Source organism: Haliotis rubra, unplaced genomic scaffold, assembly GCF_003918875.1.
Source record: "Haliotis rubra isolate DU_JTF1 unplaced genomic scaffold, ASM391887v1 Scf244, whole genome shotgun sequence".
NCBI classification, from domain to species: Eukaryota; Metazoa; Mollusca; class Gastropoda; order Lepetellida; family Haliotidae; genus Haliotis; species Haliotis rubra.
Genome location: NW_025766492.1, coordinates 709,831 through 735,075, shown reverse-complemented (window position 1 = coordinate 735,075; position 25,245 = coordinate 709,831). Strand labels below are relative to the sequence as shown.

The 25,245-nt window shown below is 43.0% G+C and overlaps 1 protein-coding gene across 1 annotated transcript in view; it reads left to right on the top strand.

The window, feature by feature from the left end:
* The window catches only part of LOC124278997, a 125,675-nt gene that overhangs the window by 34,790 nt on the left and 65,640 nt on the right, over positions 1 to 25,245 (top strand). The window contains 1 exon segment of the mRNA XM_046714793.1: positions 4,215 to 4,422. Coding sequence (XP_046570749.1) covers positions 4,215 to 4,422 — 208 coding nt within the window.

Sequence of the window (25,245 nt, the reverse complement as noted above, 5' to 3'; positions counted from 1 at the left end):
CTCATGGCCTGCTTGATGGCAATAGAACAGCTCATGGACATTTTGGGGACAATCTAGAAACTCATGGACTGCTTGATGGCAATAGAACAACTCATGAACGTTTTGGGGACAATCTAGAAACTCATGGCCTGCTTGATGGCAATAGAACAGCTCATGGACGTTTTGGGGACAATCTAGAAACTCATGGCCTGCTTGATGGCAATAGAACAGCTCATGGGCGTTTTGGGGACAATCTAGAAACTCATGGCCTGCTTGATGGCAATAGAACAGCTCATGGGCGTTTTGGGGACAATCTAGAAACTCATGGCCTGCTTGATGGCAATAGAACAGCTCATGGACGCGTTTTGGGGACAATCTAGAAACTCATGGCCTGCTTGATGGCAATAGAACAGCTCATGGACGTTTTGGGGACAATCTAGAAACTCATGGCCTGCTTGATGGCAATAGAACAGCTCATGGACGTTTTGGGGACAATCTAGAAACTCATGGCCTGCTTGATGGCAATAGAACAGCTCATGGACGTTTTGGGGACATTCTAGAAACTCATGGACTGCTTGATGGCAATAGAACAGCTCATGGACGTTTTGGGGACAATCTAGAAACTCATGGCCTGCTTGATGGCAATAGAACAACTCATGGACATTTTGGGGACAATCTAGAAACTCATGGCCTGCTTGATGGCAATAGAACAACTCATGGACATTTTGGGGACAATCTAGAAACTCATGGCCTGCTTGATGGCAATAGAACAGCTCATGGACGTTTTGGGGGACAATCTAGAAACTCATGGCCTGCTTGATGGCAATAGAACAGCTCATGGACGTTTTGGGGACAATCTAGAAACTCATGGACTGCTTGATGGCAATAGAACAACTCATGGACATTTTGGGGACAATCTAGAAACTCATGGCCTGCTTGATGGCAATAGAACAACTCATGGACATTTTGGGGACAATCCTAGAAACTCATGGCCTGCTTGATGGCAATAGAACAGCTCATGGACGTTTTGGGGACAATCTAGAAACTCATGGCCTGCTTGATGGCAATAGAACAGCTCATGGACATTTTGGGGACAATCTAGAAACTCATGGCCTGCTTGATGGCAATAGAACAACTCATGGGCGTTTTGGGGACAATTCTAGAAACTCATGGCCTGCTTGATGGCAATAGAACAGCTCATGGACATTTTGGGGACAATCTAGAAACTCATGGCCTGCTTGATGGCAATAGAACAGCTCATGGACATTTTGGGGACAATCTAGAAACTCATGGCCTGCTTGATGGCAATAGAACAACTCATGGACATTTTGGGGGGACAATCTAGAAACTCATGGCCTGCTTGATGGCAGCAACTCATTCAAATAATTACCTATCACGTTTATCATGTTATTCGTAAAAAAAATGTAGGTATTGATGTGTAAATTTACCAACATATGTTTTCATTTGCCATCATTGTCAGTATTCACAGCTATCAGTATTTATGTATGTGTAACCACAGTTTTTATGACATTTTGCAACTCCAAGATCCAAGTTTGAGACCAGACTACCAGCTGTCTGATTATCTGTAGGTCTGAATAATGCAGAAACTGTGACTCCCATCCATGTAGCAGTCTTTAAAATTGGGCTAGCCTGGACCGTGATGAAAGTCGGCTTAGACCACAAAGACAGATCTTTGTGGTGGCAGAGGAATCATGTTTAGATTGATGCTATTATACTGCCATTGATCCGTCCCCTCCAAGGAGGGAAGAGGAGGTCCTACGGTCACTGTGACATCTGTGGACATCCTCATGGAAATATATAACTAGGTTTCATTCTGGTTGGATTTGGAGCTTATGCTTGTTGTATGAGTGAGTGAGTTTGGTTTAATGCCACTTTTAGCAATATTCCAGAAATATACAAGAAATGGGCTTCGCACATTGAATCCATAAGGGGAATCGAACCTGGGTCTTCAGCGTGACGAGCGAGCGAACGCTACCCCACTAGGCTACCCCACCGTCCAGCTTCTTGTATGAGGTGAAGTCACTTTGTGTTTCAGGTGGACAGGCTAGGTGGCATTTACCTGACAGGATGGCTTGTTGTTTACTTTAAATCACTGGTTTGTCAAGTGATTTTATTATTCTATAGGTTAAATAAAGTAGGGGCGGTGGGGTAGCTTAGTGGTTGAAGCTTTCGCTCGTCACGCCAAGACCTGGGTTTGATTCCCCACATGGGTATTATGAGTGAAGCCCATTTCTGGTGTCCCCCTGCCGTGAGATTGCTGGAGGATTGCTAAATGCAGTGTAAAACCTTACTCATTAAATTACAGTCTGAGGTGCTTGTTTGGTAAGTGATGTGACACTATTGTGAGATGTACTGGTTTGAAACATAGATTATTTAAGAGACTGTTCAACTGTGATGTAACAGCACCAACTTTATGTGTCTTGTGTGTGTTTAATTAAATACATGGTAGTGTTGTTAAAAGGTATTGCTTTGTCTGAAGTTACGTGTTTGTGATGACAACAGTGTGAAAGAGGCACACTGTTTTACATGACCCTATTTTCCTAATTAATCATGTATTAGTTCTAATGCAACACAGATGGTTTGGACAAAAGCATCAGTGAAGGTTCTTTAAATGGAACAATGAGAAGTCATTCTGGGATTTCACTCCTGATTTTTATTTCATTTTTAAAGTTAGATTGGATGCATTTCTTTTAAAAGTTTCCTATGACATTGATTTATGTGATTCTGTTGTACATGCTGGGAACTAGACAAGATTGCCAGTGTTTATGCTGTCTACAGCTAACTGCCTCACGGACACAAAGGAAGCACTTTCAGTGATGTCTCTAATTTAAGACATTTACAAGGTGTTCTCAGAGTTCCATATTGGGCCCTGCGTCTACAGAAATGTCAGTTAAAACTCCACACCTGAAATTACAAATAGGCGTTCCGGGTTATTTTACTTCTCAAAAGAAGTAAAGAACAATCTGAGAGATACATACAATGAGAGATAAACTCAATATGAAAGTAATTTGAAAAAGCCATTAATATTAAGTTTGTCATTATTGTATTGAGTAGAATGTTAAAATACATCAAAAGATTACGAACATGAACAAAATCTAATTTGGACCAAAATACTATTGTTGTTCATTAAAAGGCATTGACAGTGTCGTAATTGGTCTTAATATCTATCGCCAGACCTATTGTACTCTATATGCTTCTCTTTTGTCAAACTTATCCTTTGCCACGGAAATAGGATGTGGTGAGACCTATATTTGGACAAGGTTACCATGACAAGGGTGTTGCCATGGTTACAGATGTATTACAAAAATGACTTCCAGTGTCTGAGTGATATTGGGATCTCAGTGGGATTGTCTGCTTCATAACAAAGGTTGCTATCAAACATGATGAATTTCAGTGTAATAAATGTTAATACAGAGATTTGTATAGACCTGATATTTGGCCCAAGTCTGCAACAAATGTCAGTAAATATTTTACAGATTGGTTATAACAATTTTCCTTTCCCTGATATTCAAGTAATGTTCTCAATCTGTAGATTTGTCTGCCATATAGGTGGAATAAGGCTGAGTGTGGTGTTAAACAACAAACAAGATCTCACTTGTATTTCACTGGAAACATGGCCAAAAGTTGATGATGCTATGTTATACTTTTTACTTGGGGAAAAGAATTCTTTTCAATCATAATTTTGAATGAACAAATCATTTCCTCCCGAAGTTTACCTTCTAAAGGCAGTATGATTTAAATCTGACATACATGTGTGGTTATTGACTTCCTAACAGACACAGGGCGCAGGGGTGGAAATAACCCATTGCCCGACGTCAAAGGCTAGTGTTTTTTCTGTCGGGCAAGCAAATTTGTATATCACACTGTACCGTGTCCAGTTGACTTTCCAATGTTAATTATGTTGTTTATTTAAAAAAATCAGCAAGAAAACAGTCGGTATAGTGGAAAAATTATCAGGGCAAGTGACTTTACATGTGCCACTGTACCGGAGTACACTATCAATTTTAAAGTTATTTCCACCCCTGGAGCGGTGGGTTAGCTTTGTGGTTAAAGCTTTCGCTCGTCACGTCAACGACCCATGTTCGATTCCCCACATGTGTACAATGTGTGAACCCTATTTCTGGTGTCCCCAGCCATGATATTGTTGGAATAATGCTAAAAGCGGCGTAAAAAAACAACTCACTCCTAATCGACAGCTTGTTTTTTTGTTGCAGGGGGTTAAGTGGGCCTCCTCCCCATGATGCCTCGTCTCCGTACAAGCGTGTCCGCCCCACGTCACCCCACCACATACAGCGTGGGGGGCCCAGCAGTACCCAGGGAGCGTACGCCTACCCGCAGGAACAGTCAGCTCCCAGATATGCAGGGATGGGGTCTGGCACACACCCTTACCAGGGGATCTACAGAACGGACCCTTATGCTCAGGTATGTGATGTTTACCAAAAGGGGCAAGGATATTCGTGTAACTATTTTCATTAATACTCTCTTTTTGAGCCTTACAGAGTAAGTTCTTCATGTTGGGAGATTGAGATGCTGTAATTCTGCATGCACGAGATATCTAACCATATACAACACAGGAGAACTAGCTATATACAACAATAGAAACTAGCCCTATACAACACAAGATTACTAGCCATACACAACACATGATAACTAGCCATATACAACAGTGGATGAAGTTTGGGATACTCTATAATGGCTGTGTTTTGACAAAACGGTCAGAGCAGGCTTGGTTTTATTCATGTGGAGGGTACCTAACTCAATTACAATTCCTCCGCAGACTTGCAGAAACATATCGGAATAGTTATTTGATTATGGTTTAAAATTGTATCACTAGGTTTTAAGTGGAATCCTATTTGTAGCCATGTGGTAAAACATCATCTCGTGCAACGTGACTTAAATGACATTTACCATGCCAGGGCTCTGTCTGTTGTGCCTCATTACTCTGGAGTTTTGATACCATGTCACCTGACCACACAGATCTCTCTTCACATTCCATATCATTGCAATACAATAGCCTGCCTGAATATGGAGAAGTATTTGAACTAAATGAAAGGAGTATTGAATTGCAGGTATAGATTTAAAGGTTACCAGATGTACTTGCTAGCATATATCATCAATGTCCATGTATGGTGTTATATTGCCCAGGTCCATGTTTGGCGCTATATCATACCTGTATCCAAATATAGTGTTATACCACCCTGTTTCCAAGTATAGTGTTATACCACCCTGTTTCCAAGTATAGTGTTACACCACCCTGTATCCAAGTATAGTGTTATACCACCCTGTTTCCAAGTATAACCAAGTTCTAACCCAGATAGATCATTCGGTGGGTAGCCTAGTGGTAAAGCGTTCAGTTTGCCATGTGACAAGACCCAAGTTCGATTCCTCATATGGGTACAATATATGAAGCACATTTCTGATGTCCTCTTCCATGATTTTGCTGGAATATTGTTAAAAGCTGTGTAAAACACAGCCTACTCCATTTACATTAAAGCTTGTAATTATATCAGCGTAAAACTTAACACACTCACTCTAACCCAGATAGGTTGGTGCCTAGAAACCAAGTCTTTCCTTGATCCAAGATCAAGTCATGGAGGTGAGGTAACTGAACACTTTGTAGCCTGATTGGCACTGGTTTGGGTAAAGTCAGCTAAGCTTGTGACGTATTTGAAGTGAAGTCTACCACAGAACAAGTTGAAGATAGTGATGTAAAACATTTGTGGTCTAGGTCCTAGTTACACTAAATTACAGGTACAATTATACATCTGTGGGAACAGAAATTGGCCATCATGTTAGACGTGAGTCACGTCTCCAGGATATTTTCTTTCACAGAAATACCTGACAGAGAAGCGCTACTCCATGCTCATTCATTGAAGTATGTCCAGTTTTGCGTACATGATACAAATTCCATCAGTATTTGAGGAAATGGACAGTACCGAATAACAGTTTCTTGTGATATTCATGCCACAAAACCCCTTCCTGTTTCTCCTCAGATCAAGTGATGTTTAAAAGATATACTTCCCGAAAGGAGATAAAGCCATGAGGAAAGTAATTCTCCATTCTCATTACCTGATTCTGAGGAGTGACCGAGGCAGTGTCATTACCATATGACCGACGGCTCTTATTATTAGACAACCTCATGGACAGATGCCCATTAATTTCTTGACAAGCAGCAGAAAGGTCAGGGGCACAACTTGCGTCACTGCATCGAAAGCACGCTTTCTCAATTATTGCACGAGAATTTGTATGTCTTCTTTCGATTACTCAGACTAATTTCTGCTCCAGAGGGAGGGGCTGTGTCTTGTTGGGGGAAACAAATGCACAAGAAGTGATACAGTCCCTTCCGTGATTGTTAAAAAGCTTATCCTGATGTACTTATTAGGAGTATGTCTAATGCGTGTGTCTACGTTAGGGTAGCTTTAAATGTTTCCTACTTCCCATATATGCCATGGATGGGTTTTCTGCACTAGAGATAGCAATTTCCAATGAGGAACTTCGCCGATGTTTTTACGAGACACATTTAGTTTACGATAAGCTGATTAGCACTGTCTGAGCAGTGGACCGGGGAACACCAAAGTAAATTATTTTCGTAAAATGTCAAACCCATCCTGTGCAATGCTTTGATGAACTTAGTTTGTTCTGGAGAAATGACTTTTTTAGGAAAACGTCCTTGGGTTTTGGTTGTGTATTGTCTACCAAGTTGGATCAGATGGATTTAACAAATAGAGTTTTCTCCTGTCTGACGGGCCTCTCAAGTACGTCTCCCTAGATAAATCAAAATTATTGGATATTTCACAACAGTAATTGCTGTTTGTTCACTAAGTCCTAAAAGTGCTGTGCTTTCAAACTATCATCAAGTGATTTCAAAGAGAGCTTCATTTGTGGTGTCTTAAGAGTCCAGGGACATAGGTTCCAAGTAGTTAGGTGTTGCTATCATCAACTAGAGAATGGGCTTATCAGGGCAATATTGACCTTGAATCATTACTTCCTTCTTTTTTTTGGATAAATTATAATGTTAAACATGGAAAATGACGTTTAGCAGAAAATATGCTTTGTCTGTATGTTTAACAGGAAATAATGGGTTGTCCCCAGGGCTTTATTCAATAAAACGACCATCGTCTTTATATTCCATCTCTCACCTCCTTTTCAGATTTATGTTTGCCGTTACTCATTCCATTCTAGGTGTGGGGCGGTGGGGTGTTCAAGTGGTTAAAGCATTTGTTTGTCATGCTGAATGCCCAGGTTTGATTCCACACAATGAGTACATTGTGTGCAGCCCATTTCTGGAGTCCCCGCCATGATATTGCTGGAATATTGCTAAAAGCGTTTTAAACCCAACTCACTCACTGAGTCACTCCCATTTTAGGTGTAACAGGGCTCGATTCAAGCACTTAGAACTTGCACTGGTGAAACCTGAAACTGCAAAATGCAAGCTCAAATTTATATCAACTTACACTCAATACTTTGCTGCTGTGCACCAAAATTTCATAAAGAGTCTTGATGTACTCTGGTCCCATTTTTTTAAAGATGAAACAATCTTTGTTTGATGCTTTCTTGAAGCAGGACCTATCATGTGACATCTTGAAAGTTCTGAGGGAGCGTCGTAATCACAAGAATTTCCTCATTCATCTCGTTATATAAAAAGAATCAATTTGTACTACATCTTCGCTGACATTTGCCATTTCCTGGTGTGTCCTTGTGAGACGTTCCTAACCATCTCCAGGGCTGGAAACTTCATCTGTCATGTGCAAAGCTCCAGATAAGCCTCATGTCTGTGTAAAATACACAGAATAGATCACTGTTACACAATTCATTTTGAGTTGCTTAGGTACAGATTTTGCAGGAAACATGTGGTTAAATATAACACAAGAACACTGTCGGCTCTCAGCCTGCTCAGAAGCTATGGAATGTATCTGGAACCCTGGGTCTGTACTTGCCTTCAGGGGGATTTTTGCAGGTCCATGGACTCCAGTGTTTTTCTTCACTAAGTTTTTATTAAATAGTAAATTAGAGAATTCTCACTCTTTTGTATCTTTACCTAAGGTGCCATCTTTCTGCTTGAGAAAAACAAGCACCTGCTTCCTCAGTGATGGCCCACTCTTCGATAACCCAAGATGCCATCTTTCGTCTCTGTTCATGTTAGAGAAACAAGCACCTGCTTCATCAGAGATGACCCACACTTTGATAACCCAAGATGCTATCTGTCTTCTCAGTTCATGTGAGAGGAAACAAACACCTGCTTCATCAGTGATAAGCCACACTTTGATGACCAAAGATGCCATCTTTCGTCTCTGTTCATGTTACAGAAACAAGCACCTGCTTCATCAGAGATGACCCACACTTTGATGACCCAATATGTCATCTTTCTTACAGGGGTGGAAATAACCCACTGCCCGACGTCCGAGTCCAGTGTTTTGTTCTGTCGGGCAACCAAATTTGTATATCACACTGTACCGATGTCCAGTTGACTTTCCAATGTTATTTATGTTGTTTATTTAAAAAAATCAACAAGAAAACGGCCGGTATAGTGGAAAAATTATCAGGGCAAGTGATTTTACATGTGCCACTGTTCCGGAGTACTCTAGCAATTTTAAAGTTATTTCCACCCCTGTCTTATCAGTTCATGTGAGAGAAACAAGCACCTGTTTTGTCAGTGATGGCACAATGCTCCAATACACTCTCTTTCTTCAGTTTTCATGCAACACAGCAACTAAAACTAATTTTAGTACATTAGTCCTTCTAATGATAACATATAGCAATTCTCTCAAAATGTCAAATTTCTATTTAGGACTTGAGCCAATTTCTATGGTTAGTGACAGTAACAAGCACCTGCTTCATCACTGACGACCCACGCTTTGTATGATGACCCAAGAATCCATCTTCACTGTTCATGTGACAGTAACAAGCATCTACTTCATCAGCAACGACCTACACTTTCTATGATGACCCAAGACACCCACATTCTTGACTGTTCCTGTTACAGTTAAATGAACAAGCATCTGTTTAATCAGTGATGTTCTAGCATTCTTTGATAACCTATATATCACAAGGTCAGTGACATCCAATCAACCTACAACTGTTTATATCTCACAGTGTATTTCTACCGGATTAATTGGCTTCCCATGGATTTCGCTGTAGGTTCATGAAATCAATATGACAAGAGAAAGGCTGTATCATTTCTGTATCAAAGCTTGTCTGGCTTGGTAATACTTCATCTTCCTGATTAATTTTCATCCGCTTTGACCTACCGTAAATATGCATTGTAAAAAAATACCATCTTGTGATCAGCCGGTGGGTGATTACAATTATAAGACAAGGATGAAGGCAGTCAAGGGAACTATCCATCAGTGTGCTCTTCAAGCTCACCCTTTGACAATAGGCAGCAGGTAAACGAAGGAGCTGGGAAGCCGTGTGCCTTCACTAGTCTGTCGCTAAAGTAATAAAGTGTTGTACTCTGATTGTATCTTGAAATAACACAGGCTTCCAGGATAAAAACTGTCTTAACACTTGATAAGACTTAAAAGAAATTAACAAGCATTGAAAAGGCAATGCTAGAGCAGTGTTACTGGCTTTTTATTCATTACTTTAAGGCAGCTGTGATGAAATTGAATCGGTTTTGAAGTGAAGTAAAAATTTGAAACAACAGTGATATTTAATTGCCTTAGATAATGTGGTTTGAAAATGGGATGCTTGTGTTTGTTAACGTTTCTGAGGCTGTGAAGAGTTGATATGATAAAGGAAACATAGACTGTAACAGTGATGTTGTGATCTGCTAAGTCTTTGTATAAGTTAAAGATAAAATGTCCAATATTCCAATTTTATTGAAAGTATCCATGAAACGATAGTAATAATGATACCAGCAGCAGCAGTAGTAGTAGTAGTGTGCGTTGAACATGCATTACATTGGTTGGTTTCTTGTTCAATACCACACTCAGCAATATTCCAGCTATATGGTGGTGGTCTGTAGATAATTGAGTTTGTACCAGACAATCCAGTGATCGACAGCATGAGCATCAATATACGCATAATAATAGCATAAATTTGGTGAAGTACCCCCAAAGTAAAATCCCGTGAGTCCTTGTGGACGCAATATAAAATTTTTCTGGGAAAGAACTTTCTGAGTTTGTATACAAATGACATCCCATATTGATATGTAAACATTTTATTTACAATCATTATTCCAGTGACATTGAAAGTAACACATATCATAACGTAGTCATTATCAAATGGGAAGCATCCATGATCATTGATTTCATGCAAATTGATTGACTCCCAATTTTGGAAAACACTCTAAAAAAATATGCCCTGAGCCCCAGGACTCCTATGCCCTGAGCTCCCCTAGGACTCTCTAGTTTCAAAAGAGCTATGTCAAACCCTGAACCTTGATCTCGTTAGTTTACACTGCAGAAGCATGGGTTGGGAAAATGAAGACCAATTCTAACCCTGATCTTTAGTTCACGGGTGGGTATCACCAAGTAGGGTTACTGGGTTAAGTTCCTAGTGACAGGCTGGTCCAGCAAGGGGATGTAACATACTGGTGTCAAGCTGGGTGATATGGTTGATTGCTTGTGATAGTATCTCATACTCCACTTTGTTACTCAGTATTATGTCATTGTATTATGTCTTCATTGTGGAAATTGAACTTGCTGATACTAACCATTTCTTACAAACATTAGTTACTTTTGCCACGAACCACACCCTCAGTTTATGGGCTTCCATTTAGGCGGCAACTAAAGTGGAATATTGATATTGCCAAGTTAACCAATAAACAAAATTCTTTGAGGTTTCAGAGATTTTATCAAGACAGGATGCCTGCCAATAATATTTGTCAGATATTCTGTATATATTTTGAAAAAAAAGCAGTTGTATCTTAATAGTTTTTCTGAGATTGCTGGTTTGTGTCAACCATGGTGGCCCAGGCGATCTATCTGCCAGCTGACAATCCATCGTCTCCTCAAGGACCTATGTGTATCTCAGATATTTATGAATTAATGGCTTCCTCCATTTGCTTTTCCGCCAGGAGTTATTTGGTATCTGTGTCCAAAGGCCAGAAAGTCATCTATTTCCAGCGACCTGTCATCGTTAGTGATGCTATGTAGAAGAAAGTAACGCTAATTGACACCCAACACCATTACACATAGTTCAAGGCTGCTGTTTTGTCTCCATCACCAGTTACAGGTGACACAGGAATAGATAACATAGCAGGGAAGGGCTGATCTGTGTACCATTCCACTGGCGGCCAGAGAGAATCGGACCCGAGGAAATGGGCATACTCCGACCTGGATAATATTTATTATTGTGAATGGAAAAAACACGAAAACAAACCGATTTGTTTAATGTATGTGGCACTGTTTTTGCTCAGTGCAATGATCCTTGTTATTTATAGACAAACATTTCTGTGAGTGAGTGAGTATGGCTTTATGTCACTTTTAGCAATATTCAAGCAATGTCATGTGGGGAATTAAATGCGGGTCTCCAGCGGGACGAATGAACGTTTTAAGCACTAGGCTTATGATGCTTCAGAAGATACAATTGACAATGATAGGTATTATTGTTGCAATGTGATACTAACCACTATATATCACCTGGGTTATAATATATGTCCCCCATACTTCACACTTTCCTTTACATTTTACAACAATTTCATAGTCATCTGCCATTTTGTTGTCTGTTGCTGTAGAAACAATGTATGCATAATACACATATACAGTAACTGGTCATGAATAATTTCACTTTTTCAGTCACAGGTGTCAGTTGGTAATTCAAGAATTTCATAACTGTTAATAGACTGCTGATAAGATGAAAATATGCATGATTTTGGAAAACTCAATATATTAGTACAATGTAGTTTTGACATACATGTTCCTTCCCTGCTAGTCTGTCTCACCGTTCTTGAACTGTATTGTTTTGTGGCTGTAATGCTGAAGCCCTAAATGAAGCAAATACCTTTTTTAAATTTTAACACCAGCTCAGAAGACAAGTGGAAATGTTACCTGTGAAGGTCCGGGTTAGTATATTGATCTCCAGTAACCCATGCTTGTCGTAAGAGTCAACTAACGGGAACGGGTGGTCAAGCTGGCTGACTTGGTTGGCACATGTCATCGGTTCCCAATTGTGCAGATCGATGCTCATGCTGTTGATCACTGGATTGTCTGGTCAGGACTCGATTATTTACAGACCACCACCATATAGCTATTGCTGATATTGCTGAATGTGGCCAATGTAATGTAAAACTCACTCACTCACTCAAGCAAAACAAAACATTGAAACATTGAAAACTGGTTCAGATTTATAACCACAACATCAGGACAACCAACATTGGAATGGTGTTTTCATTGATGTGTGCTGGTGTTTGACAGTGTCGTAAATATATAGATGTGGTCGGAAAGACATAGTGCATATTTCATCAATCTGCCAATCCAGGAACAGACTGGATAGATAGATTTGTATTTTGAGAAGAAAATAAGCAGAAATATCTTTGAAAATGGTATTGCCGTAATTAGGTGATAGGTTTATCTAGACTGAAGCACAACAAATAATCAAATAGAACACAGGGAGTATTGGAATGGTGATAAGGTGCAACTTGATGAAATATATGTTGATATGTTGATAGACATGTTGTCAGGGGCTTGGATCTGGTGTAACAACAGGTAGGAGTCCATAACCTGGGCCCCGTTTCACAAAGCTCTCGTAGGCCTAAGATCTCGTAACTTTTCTCATAGCATTGGTACCTGCTATACTGTAACATAGGAGGTACGAATGCTACGAGAAAAGTTACGAGATCTTAGGCCTACGAGAGCTTTGTGAAACGGGACCCTGAACAAAACATGTTGAGCAAGGGGAACAACTCTGTTAAGTATACCCATTTTTGATACCTCGAAAGTCTGTCATACAGCTCCCTGAAACAGATATACCCAATGCAGCCCATGCCAGTCTAGAATATGTGGCAAGTGAAGATTACCACAGTTTCAGTTTCCATTTGCTTTAGATTGTTGGATTCATAATAATGACAATGGTTCAGACAATCAGTGAGAATGTCTCCACATATCCCCTGTCCTCAGCATTACAGGCTTGACCAGTCTTGTTATTGAAACCAACAACTGTTTGAAGTGGTAGTATAATCTCTGCACTAACCAAGGCTCTGTATCTCTATGCTGCACTTATAACCATAAGATCAAATAATCCAAAGGTTACATGCCAAAGGTGTTTACAGTGCTGTTTTGATCATACATTTGCAGGATCATTTGATGTTTGATGTTTAGAGTGGGGTACAATGGCAAGTAAAATAATTAACTTCCACTGAATTTTATGAAAAATTATGTGGTTCTTTGAGTCCAATCTTTTCATCGTGTAAGCGTTTTTTCACTAAGGTCTAGTCAGGATTTGTTACTGATGATCTATTCATGTTAGCTGATGAGGAAAATGCGAAGAAATCTGTGGCATTTCCTCTGTGACTCTTATATCCCACAACCAGGCTATTGTGAAGCGGTAGTCTTTGATATTAGCAGAGCGCCCCCCATGCAGCGCCATACAGGATCCGTCTGCACATCGGGCCCACGGTGCAGCCATCATGACAGGTTGTACCAAGCCTGGCTTGTATCCGCCCCGCATGCATCAGTTTAATGTCACAGTGATTGTGCACCTCCTCCTGCTGGCTGACATTTGGATAGGTGATAGAGGCAGGTTGTTCACTGTGTTTATTTTCCCTGGTATTTACCAAAGGGCATGGCACTTACGTTGCTATGTCATTGTGAACCTGCCTGAACAAGACCTCTGTGTATGTACCAGTTCCTTGATAATTACCTACCCTTGACACTTACCCATTGTGATAGGTTTGTGTAACCCAGGCTCCAGGTGTTTAACAAGTTTTTCTTATTGAGCAAAACAGTATGTGAAAACTGTCCACAGTGCGAAGCAATGCTGTCACTTAGCTATGCAAGGCCATTGTTGGGCTTTAGAAGACATTACATGGGCTCTGTACTCTACCAGGATTTGTCTTGGGCAGTCCAGACGTCAGCAGTAATTTCAATAAAATTTGGGGTAACAAGATTAAAAACAATGAAAACAGGTTTAGATATCTTCAGTGAACAAGTTATAGGTTGAAATTCATCTTGGTTTTGGGTAAGAAGGGAAGTCATTTTTTGTTTGGACTTTCCTGAATATATACAAGAAGAGGATGACTGAGGGCAGTGACATTTTGTGGTAGCCAAGTTGTTGCAGCATTTGCTTGCCAGATGGAATGTTTTAAATCATATACAGAAAAATTAAATTTTCTATAAACTTTTGCATGTAAAATGAGCATGGCTAAATATTCTTTGACTTTGAAGGGAAGCACACAAATCTTGAATATATTTGTGAAATAGATCTGAATTATGTATATTTCCGGTATTAGATGCAACCCATTCACTGATACAGTAAAGCAGCAGGGATGGGAAACATTTCGAATGTTGCTTCTGGAGGAAGTTGTAATGTTAGCAAGTTCATACCCACGAGCCCAATGTAGCTATTATGTTTAGGTGCTTGTTTTTGAGTCAACCTTAAAAACAATCTTGATTTAGGAGTGGAAAAGAAAAGATTAAACTAACATTTTCTCCATGATATAATTTTGAACAGTTTACATTTCGAGTTGCCTGTAGTGAAGTTTGTGTTGGAAATGGACCTCGCCCATTTAGCATCTGGTGGTGTTTGCCTGCAGATTTAGGAGCATGTGGCCTATAACGCTGCTCTTTTATTGCCTGTATGATAACAAACATGTGCAGCATTTTACTTATTTAACCCAAGAACCAAGCATAGGTCTTATCACTGCCAGATCAGCCAAACTGAGGGAGTCTGGTGGGGCGGTAGAGGGCATGCCTTGATCAGATAGTAGTGCTTTCAGGATGGGTTGTACTCTTGTGTACTCTTAGTCAGTCTGGGACCATACAGAAAGTTGCGATACGATACGTATCACGCCAGTCAAGTCATCATGTGGTCTGTATCTGATTTCACAGTACATATGATGATAAATTGTCAAAACTTACAATGGTTAGTTCACATTACATTTTGGTTTGTTTGGTAGTTGTGTGGTTAAAGTGTTCACTTGTCTTGCTGAAGACCTGTGTTCAATTCCCCACATAAGTACAATGTGTGAAGTCCACTTCTGATCTCCCCCACTGTTAATATTGCTGTAATATTGGTGTAAAACCTCACTCACTCACAGTATACTTGTTGATGACTCCGCCCAATACATGGCATGAGGATGAGTTCAAGTTATATATATCATGATGGTAATACATGAGATGACTTAACAATATACTGGTCTTGTCATGATAGGGTGCAGGGTATGATGGTATTGTCTTGGTGAGGTACATCATATTATGTGATGATAATGTCATGGTAAGGTGCATCATGTGATGGTATTGTCATGGTAAGGTGCATCTTGTGATGGTATTATCTTGGTAAGGTGCATCATGTGATGGTTACTTGTCATGATAAAGTACATCATGTGATGGTATTATCTTGGTAGGGTGCATCATGTGATGGTATTGTCATGATCATGGTATTATCTTGGTAAGGTGCATCATATGATGGTATTATCTTGTCATGAATGATGGTATTATCTGGTAGGGTGCATCATGTGATGGTATTATCATCATGTGATGGTATATATCTTGTAGGGTGCATCATGTGATGCATATGATGGTATATGGTGGTAAGGATCATGTGATGGTTATTTGTCATGAAGAGGTATGTGATATTATCTTGGTAGGGTGGTATTTGTCATGAAGATGGTATGGCTGGTATGTGATGGTTACTATCAGGAAGCTGGGTGTGTGATGGGGAGTATTATCTTGAGGCCTCCAACATGATATGATGGTAAGATGTAACTGTAAGATATGCTGGTCTTGTGAGGAAGCTGCAGGGTTATGAGGCCTCCAACATGGTAAGATGTAACTGTAAGATATGCTGGTGTTGTGATGGTAAGGTATTTGATATGCTGGTCTTGTGATGGTAAGGTATTTGATATGCTGGTCTTGTGATGGTAAAGATTATTTGATATGCTGGTCTTGTGATGGTAAGGTATTGATATGCTGGTGTTGTGATGGTGATTTGATCTGGTGTTGTGATGGTGATGATAAGGTATTTGATATGAGGTAAGTTATGATGTCCGTGCCATCATGTCTTGCTGGTAAGCATTATTTGATATGCTAGTATTGTCATGATGGGCTGTAGAATATGCTAGTATTGTCATGATTGGCTGTAGAATATGCTAGTATTGTAATAGCCAAGTGTAAGATTTACTGGCCTTGTAATGGTCAGGTTACCCGTGAAGGTCCGGGTTAGAATTGATCTTCAGTAACCCATGCTTGTCATAAGAGGGATCGGGTGGTCAGGCTCACTGACTTGGTTGACATGTCATCGGTTCCCAATTGCGCAGATCGATGCTCATGCTTTTTATCACTGGATTGTGTGGTCCAGACTCGATTATTTACAGACTGCCGCCATATAGCTGTAATATTGCTGAGTGCGGCGAAAACTAAACTCGCTCGCTCTCTGTAATGGTCAGGTGAAGATTATGCTGATATTGTCATGACGGGCCGTAGTACCACATGCAGGTCTTGTCATGATGGGTTGTAGCATAACTTGACCTTCATGTTCAAATGGTAAAAAGTTTCACCAGGTATAACATTATTGCTTGATCAAAAATGGCAGTGCTCCTAAACCCAGCAACAATTTACATAGCCGTCAGCCCAGCTGTGACAAAGAAGAGTAGGAGAATAGTGAGAAATGATCATCCTTGTTATTGACCTTTGAAGTCTGTGACCCTTGAAAACTGGGCTTACAAGGTGAAGGTCAGTGTGGCTTGTGATGTGTTTGAGAGGAGGTGGTTCAACTCAGTGCAAGAGCTGGGGTTTAACAGCAGGGAACAGAATTACACTGCTAATGTCTTATCACATGCCTCACTGCTGCTTTCTTCCTGGGGTGTGTGTAAAATACATCAGTGTATGGTTCCTGGTTGAGGCAGGCAGGGGGTGGGGCCATGTTGTGGGTGGGTGATAGGAGTTGAGGGACAGAAAAGGAATATTCCATGGGGGTGCTAGATTACATGATGGGTATATTCCATGGAGGTGCTAGATTACATGATGGGTATATTCCATGGGGGTGCTAGATTACATGATGGGTATATTCCATGGGGGTGCTAGATTACATGATGGGTATATTCCATGGGGGTGCTAGATTACATGATGGGTATATTCCATGGGGGTGCTAGATTACATGATGGGTATATTTCCATGGGGGTGCTAGATGGGTACATGATGGGTATATTCCATGGGGGTGCTAGATTACATGATGGGTATATTCCATGGGTTACATGATGGGTATGATGGGTAGGGGCGCTAGATCACATGATGGGTAGTTCCATGGGGGTGCTAGATTACATGATGGGTATATTCCATGGGGGTGCTAGATTACATGATGGGTATATTCCATGGGGGTGCTAGGGTTACATGATGCCAGATTACATGATGGGTATATTCCATGGGGTGCTAGCATTACATGATGGGTATATTCCATGGGGTGCTAGATTACATGATGGGTGGTATATTCCATGGGGGGTGGAGGTGGGGATGGGTAGATTCCATGGGGGGCTGGATTACAGCAACAGGGTGGAGGGTAGGGTGCCAGATCACATGATGGGTATATCCCATGCAACAGGGTACATGAGGGTATATTCCATGGGGTGCAAGATCACATGATGGGTATATCCCATGCAACAGGGTGGAGGGTATATTCCATGGGAGGGTGGGGTGGGGTGCTAGATCACATGATGGGTATATTCCATGGGGGTGCTAGATTACATGATGGGTATATTCCATGGGGGTGCAAGATGACATGATGGGTGGATCCCAAGCAACAGGGTGGAGGGAAGGGTGCCAGATCACATGATGGGTGGATCCCCAGCAACAGGGTGGAGGGTGCCAGATCACATGATGGGTGGATCCCCAGCAACAGGGTGGAGGGTGGGGTGCCAGATCACATGATGGGTGCATCCCCAGCAACAGGGTGGAGGGGGGGGTGCCAGATCACATGATGGGTGCATCCCCAGCAACAGGGTGGAGGGGAGGGTGCCAGATCACATGATGTGTGGATCCCCAGCAACAGGGTAGAGGAGAGGGTGCCAGATCACATGATCGGTGGATCCCCAGCACCAGGATTGAGAGTAGGGTGCTGTATCACATGATGGGTGGATCCCCAGCAACAGGGTGGTGTGCTATTTCACATGATGGGTGCATCCCCACGAAGAGGGTGGAGAATGGGGTGCTAAATCATTATGGGTGGATTCCAAGCAACAGTGTGGAGGGAGGGGTGCTAAATCACATGATGGGTGGATCCCCAGCAACAGGGTGGAGGGTGGGGTGCTAGATCACATGCTGGGTGGATCACAAGCAACAGGATGGAGGATGGAGTGTTAGATCACATGAGGGGTAGATCCCACAGGGATATAGTGTGCACATTAACTAGTTCAAGGTGGTGAGGTAAGAACCATGGCAATAAGCTTGATAAATTCCAATGATGATGGTTTGCACAGGTGAATTCATCTGTATGGGAGACTTGTGTAATGGATGCAACATCACAGTAGCAGATAGTGGATCTGTATATAGATCCATCAAATACAAGATGTGTAGGTCACCCCCTTCACAAACATGACAAACAAGGCACTTGATGGCGGTTTGCTCATTGTGGTAGCAGTGAGCGGTTACAGTGTATGCATATAAGTTGGAGCATATCAGCTCTGAGATAACAATTAAACATGGACCATGTTCTGATGCAGATGTATTTGCCTTCGGAAATAGATCACTTAAACTGATTGTTGTTATTCCATCTGTGTGCAACTTAATGATGCTTCTCCTCCATCACATCACCCACATGGCGTGTATATCATGATTTATATCATGGCATATAATTATATAGAAACATATTTCCTGGCACGGACAGTCTTGGCGTGGATCCTGGCATATATCTGATAATGTGTGGTCTGTGACTTAAACTCTTTTAAGCCTTCTTGCCTGACTTTGGCGACAAGCATCATGTTTGTTATATTTTAGTCTTACAATAAGTGTTAATTGAGATTATGGACTTGCAGCTTCAAACCTTCAAACCTCAAGACAGTGAAATATATCATTTATATAATACACATATCATACATATATGACATAGGTCAATAATTTAGGGATGAATTTTCGTTGTGCGGATCTGTGGAATAGGTTTCAAGGATAATTCTTTAACATGACCTTTCTATGTACACATACATTATGTTGTATGCAAAACCACCAGCTAATTTTCATTGCTTTTATAAAAAACAACATATGACTCATCCCTGCTTATACAGATGATGATCACGGCATATACAAGAACATGCTTTTTACCAGTCGCTGGTTAAGACAAGGATCATGCTGAGGATAACGTTTCTCAAATCCTTACAAGACTCAACATAATATTTAATGAAGGCTTGGTGTGAGATTTATGGGATCTGCTGTAGTAATGAGTGAGATTAGGGTAGGTAGGATTGGGGAGATATGTCAAGAGAGGGGGCTGACAAGCAGGATCAGTTCCTGGAGAGGGACTCTCTCCTTCAGCTAGGCCTCCCTGGCCAGGGAGCACCTGCAAGACATGCGTTGAGTAGAGCCCCATGTGGCAGTGAAGTTTACACAGGTTGAGAAGTGTGCACTGAGTTGTCCTCTGGATTATGTAGAAGGTAAACTTTGATGTCACTGATATGGATTTTGTTGTTGTTGCAAAGGGCATTCTACAGTTGTGCGAAATATTTTTGAGGCAATGGTTGCTTGCCCACGCTCTCACTTCATGCATTCACCTATTCATTTTTTCATCCATCCATCCATCCATCCATCCATCCGTCATCCATTCCTTCATCTGTCATCCATCCATCCATCATCCATTCCTTCATCTGTCATCCATCCATCCATCCGTCATCCATTCCTTCATCTGTCATCCATCCATCCATCCGTCATCCATTCCTTCTCCATTCCATCCGTCATCCATCCATCATCCATCCTTCATCTGTCATCCATCCATCCATCCATCATCCATTCCTTCATCTGTCATCCATCCATCCGTCATCCATTCCATCCTGTCATCCATCCATCTGTCATCCATTCCTTCATCCATCCATCCATCCATTCATTCATCTGTCATCCATTCCAGATCATCCATTCCTTCATCCAGTCATCCAGCCATCCGTCTATCCATTCCTTCATCTGTCATCCATCCATCTATCCATCCGCCATCCATTCCTTCATCTGTCATCCATCCATCCATCCATCCATCATCTGTTCCTTCATCTGTCATCCATCCACCCATCCATCATCCATTCCTTCATCTGTCATCCATCCATCCATCTATCCTCCATTCCTTCATCTGTCATCCATCCATCCATCTATCCATTCCTTCATCTGTCATCCATCCATCCATCATCCACTCCTTCATCTGTCATCCATCCATCCATCATCCATTCCTTCATCTGTCATCCATCCATCCATCCATCCGTCATCCATTCCTTCATCTGTCATCCATCCATCCATCCATCCATCATCCATTCCTTCATCTGTCATCCATCCATCCATCTATCCATCCATCCATCATCCATTCATTTATCTGTCATCCATCCATGCACATTCTCGCCCATCATCTCTCTCACTTCTCTCACTCATGCACAAATCCACCCACCCTCACTTTCATCCATCCACTTATCCAGGAGTGGTCTATAGGATACAGTATCTGCCCAAGAAGATGAAGGTTTTACTCTTACCAACGCCAAGAGATTGTACTTGGTGTCAGGGTACTGAATCTTGGTCAGCTGGCATGGAATGTCAGTGTACCAGCACCAAAGAACCAGATAGTTAGACGGGGCGGTGGGGTAGCCTAATGGTTAAAGCGTTGGCTCGTCACGCCGAAGACCCGGGTTCGAATCCCCACATGGGTACAATGTGTGAAGCCCATTTCTGGTGTCCCCCGCCGTGATGTTGCTGGAATATTGCTAAAAGCGGCGTAAAACCAAAACTCAGTCAGTCAGATAGTTAGACAAGCACCAAAGAACCAGATAGTTTTGACTAGTAAACACTCATGCATGCATGGCATGCAAAAACTCCCATTCCAACATATTTGCATTCATATTGCTGTGTGAGTGCAGTAATTTTTATTCTGTTTTACCTGAGTAGTTGTTTTGAAGGTAATTACCATATGTGTCTGTATCGTATTCATGTACAGTTAGTTGAACACTCAACCATTAATGTCTGCAAGTGCTGAAATATGGATGTTAGTGATAACAACAGCTGGTGACTGCACAGCCCTGAGTTTGTGTTCTGTTTGTTGGACAGTGCACTGTGTGTCACTGTGTAAGGGGAGAGTGCACTGTGTGTCACTGAGTAAGGGGAGAGTGCACTGTGTGTCACTGTGTAAGGGGAGAGTGCACTGTGTGTCACTGAATAAGGGGAGAGTGCACTGTGTGTCACTGAGTAAGGGGAGAGTGCACTGTGTGTCACTGAGTAAGGAGAGAGTGCACTGTGTGTCACTGAGTAAGGGAGTGCACTGTGTGTCACTGAGTAAGGGGGCACAGTGCACTGTGCTGTGTCACACTGAATAAAGGGAGAGTGCACTGTGTGTCACTGAGTAAGGGGAGAGTGCACTGTGTGTCACTGAGTAAGGGAGAGTGCACTGTGTGTCACTGAGTAAGGGGAGAGTGCACTGTGTGTCACTGAGTAAGGGGAGAGTGCACTGTGTGTCACTGTGTAAGGGGAGAGTGCACTGTGTGTCACTGAGTAAGGGGAGAGTGCACTGTGTGTCACTGAGTAAGGAGAGTGCACTGTGTGTCACTGAGTAAGGGACGAGCACTGTGTGACGAGTGCATAAAGTGCACTGTGTGTCATTGCGTAAGGGGGGTGCACTGTGTCATTGAGTAAGGGGAGAGCACTGTGTCACTAAGTAAGGGGAGAGTGCACTGTGTGTCACTGAGTAAGGGGAGAGTGCACTCTGTTTCACTGAATGAGGGAAGAGTGCACTGTGTGTCACTGAATAAGGAGAGAGTGCACTGTGTGTCACTGAGTAAGGGGAGAGTGCACTGTGTGTCACTGAGTAAGGGGAGAGCACTGTGTGTCACTGTGTAAGGGGAGAGTGCACTGTGTGTCACTGTGTAAGGGCAGAGTGCACTGTGTGTCACTGTGTAAGGGGAGAGTGCACTGTGTGTCACTGTGTAAGGGGAGTGCACTGTGTGTCACTGTGTAAGGGGAGAGTGCACTGTGTGTCACTGTAAGGGGAGAGTGCACTGTGTGTCACTGTGTAAGGGAGAGTGCACTGTGTGTCACTGTAAGGGGAGAGTGCACTCTGTGTCACTGTGTAAGGGGAGAGTGCACTGTGTGTCACTGTGTAAGGGGAGAGTGCACTGTGTGTCACTGTGTAAGGGGAGAGTGCACTGTGTGTCACTGTGTAAGGGGAGAGTGCACTGTGTGTCACTGTGTAAGGTGAGAGGTCACTGTGTAAGGGGAGAGTGCACTGTGTGTCACTGTGTAAGGGGAGAGTGCACTGTGTGTCACTGTGTAAGGGGAGAGTGCACTGTGTGTCACTGTGTAAGGGGAGAGGTCACTGTGTAAGGGGAGAGTGCACTGTGTCACTGTGTAAGGGGAGAGTGCACTGTGTGTCACTGTGTAAGGGCAGAGTGCACTGTGTGTCACTGTGTAAGGGGAGAGTGCACTGTGTGTCACTGTGTAAGGAGAGTGCACTGTGTGTCACTGTGTAAGGGCAGAGTGCACTGTGTGTCACTGTGTAAGGAGAGTGCACTGTGTGTCACTGTGTAAGGGGAGAGTGCACTGTGTGTCACTGTGTAAGGGCAGAGTGCACTGTGTGTCACTGTGTAAGGGCATAGTGCACTGTGTGTCACTGTAAGGGGAGAGTGCACTGTGTGTCACTGTGTAAGGGGAGAGTGCACTGTGTGTCACTGTGTAAGGGGAGAGTGCACTGTGTGTCACTGTGTAAGGGCAGAGTGCACTGTGTGTCACTGTGTAAGGGGAGAGTGCACTGTGTGTCACTGTGTAAGGGGAGAGTGCACTGTGTGTCACTGTGTAAGGGGAGAGTGCACTGTGTGTCACTGTGTAAGGGGAGTGCACTGTGTGTCACTGTGTAAGGGGAGAGTGCACTGTGTGTCACTGTGTAAGGGGAGAGTGCACTGTGTGTCACTGTCTAAGGGCAGAGTGCACTGTGTGTCACTGTGTAAGGGGAGAGTGCCCTGTGTGTCACCACCTGTGTGTCAAGGGGAGAGTGCACTGTGTGTCACTGTGTAAGGGAGAGTGCACTGTGTGTCACTGTGTAAGGGGAGAGTGCACTGTGTGTCACTGTGTAGGGGAGAGTGCACTGTGTGTCACTGTGTAAGGGGAGAGTGCACTGTGTGTCACTGAAAGGGGAGAGTGCACTGTGTGTCACTGTGTAAAGGGGAGAGTGCACTGTGTGTCACTGTAAGGGGAGAGTGCACTGTGTGTCACTGTGTAAGGGGGAGAGTGCACTGTGTGTCACTGTGTAAGGGGAAGAGTGCACTGTGTCACTGTGTAAGGGGAGAGTGCACTGTGTGTCACTGTGTAAGGTGAGAGGTCACTGTGTAAGGGGAGAGTGCACTGTGTGTCACTGTGTAAGGGGAGAGTGCACTGTGTGTCACTGTGTAAGGGGAGAGTGCACTGTGTGTCACTGTGTAAGGGGAGAGTGCACTGTGTGTCACTGTGTAAGGGAGAGTGCACTGTGTGTCACTGTGTAAGGGGAGAGTGCACTGTGTGTGTCACTGTAAGGGGGAGTGCACTGTGTGTCAGGTAAGGAGAGTGCACTGTGTGTCACTGTGTAAGGGAGAGTGCACTGTGTGTCACTGTGTAAGGGGAGAGTGCACTGTGTGTCACTGTGTAAAGGGAGAGTGCACTGTGTGTCACTGTGTAAGGGGAGAGTGCACTGTGTGTCACTGTGTAAGGGGAGAGTGCACTCTGTGTCACTGTGTAAGGGGAGAGTGCACTCTGTGTCACTGAATAAAGGGAGAGAGCACTGTGTGTCACTGTAAGGGGAGAGTGCACTCTGTGTCACTGTAAGGGGAGAGTGCACTCTGTGTCACTGAGTAAGGGGAGAGTGCACTCTGTGTCACTGTAAGGGGAGAGTGCACTGTGTGTCACTGAGTAAGGGGAGTGCACTGTGTGTCACTGAGTAAGGGGAGTGCACTGTGTGTCACTGTGTAAGGGGAGAGTGCACTGTGTGTCACTGTAAGGGGAGAGTGCACTGTGTGTCACTGAGTAAGGGAGAGTGCACTGTGTGTCACTGAGTAAGGGGAGAGTGCACTGTGTGTCACTGAGTAAGGGGAGTGCACTGTGTGTCACTGAGTAAGGGGAGAGTGCACTGTGTGTCACTGAATAAGGGGAGAGTGCACTCTGTGTCACTGAGTAAGGGGAGAGTGCACTGTGTGTCACTGAGTAAGGAGAGAGTGCTCTGTGAGTCACTGAGTAAGGGGAGTGCACTGTGTGTCACTAAGTAAGGGAACAGTGCACTGTGCGTCACTGATTAAGGGGAGAGTGCACTCTGTGTGTCACTGAGTAAGGGGAGAGTGCTCTGTGTGTCACTGAGTAAGGGGAGAGTGCTCTGTGTGTCACTGAGTAAGGGGAGTGCTCTGTGTGTCACTGAGTAAGGAGAGAGTGCACTGTGTGTCACTGACTAAGGGGCAAGCACTGTGTGACAACGAGTGCATAAAGTGCACTGTGTGTCATTGCGTAAGGGGGGTGCACTGTGTCATTGAGTAAGGGGAGTGCACTGTGTGTTACTGTGTAAGGGGAGAGCACTGTGTCACTAAGTAAGGGGAGAGTGCACTGTGTGTCACTGAGTAAGGGGAGAGTGCACTCTGTTTCACTGAATAAGGGAAGAGTGCACTGTGTGTCACTGAATAAGGAGAGAGTGCACTGTGTGTCACTGTAAGGGGAGAGTGCGCTGTGTGTCACTGAGTAAGGGGAGAGCACTGTGTGTCACTGTGTAAGGGGAGAGCACTGTGACAATGAGTGCATAGATTGCACTATGTGTCAGGAAGAGCACTGTGTGTCTCTGAGTAAGGGGAGGGCACAGTGTGTCACTGTAAGGGGAGAGCACTGTGTCACAATGAGAGCCGTGAGAGTTCACTGTTTTAGGAAGAGCACTGTCATTGAGTAAGGGAGTATGGGGAGAGCACTGTGTGTCATG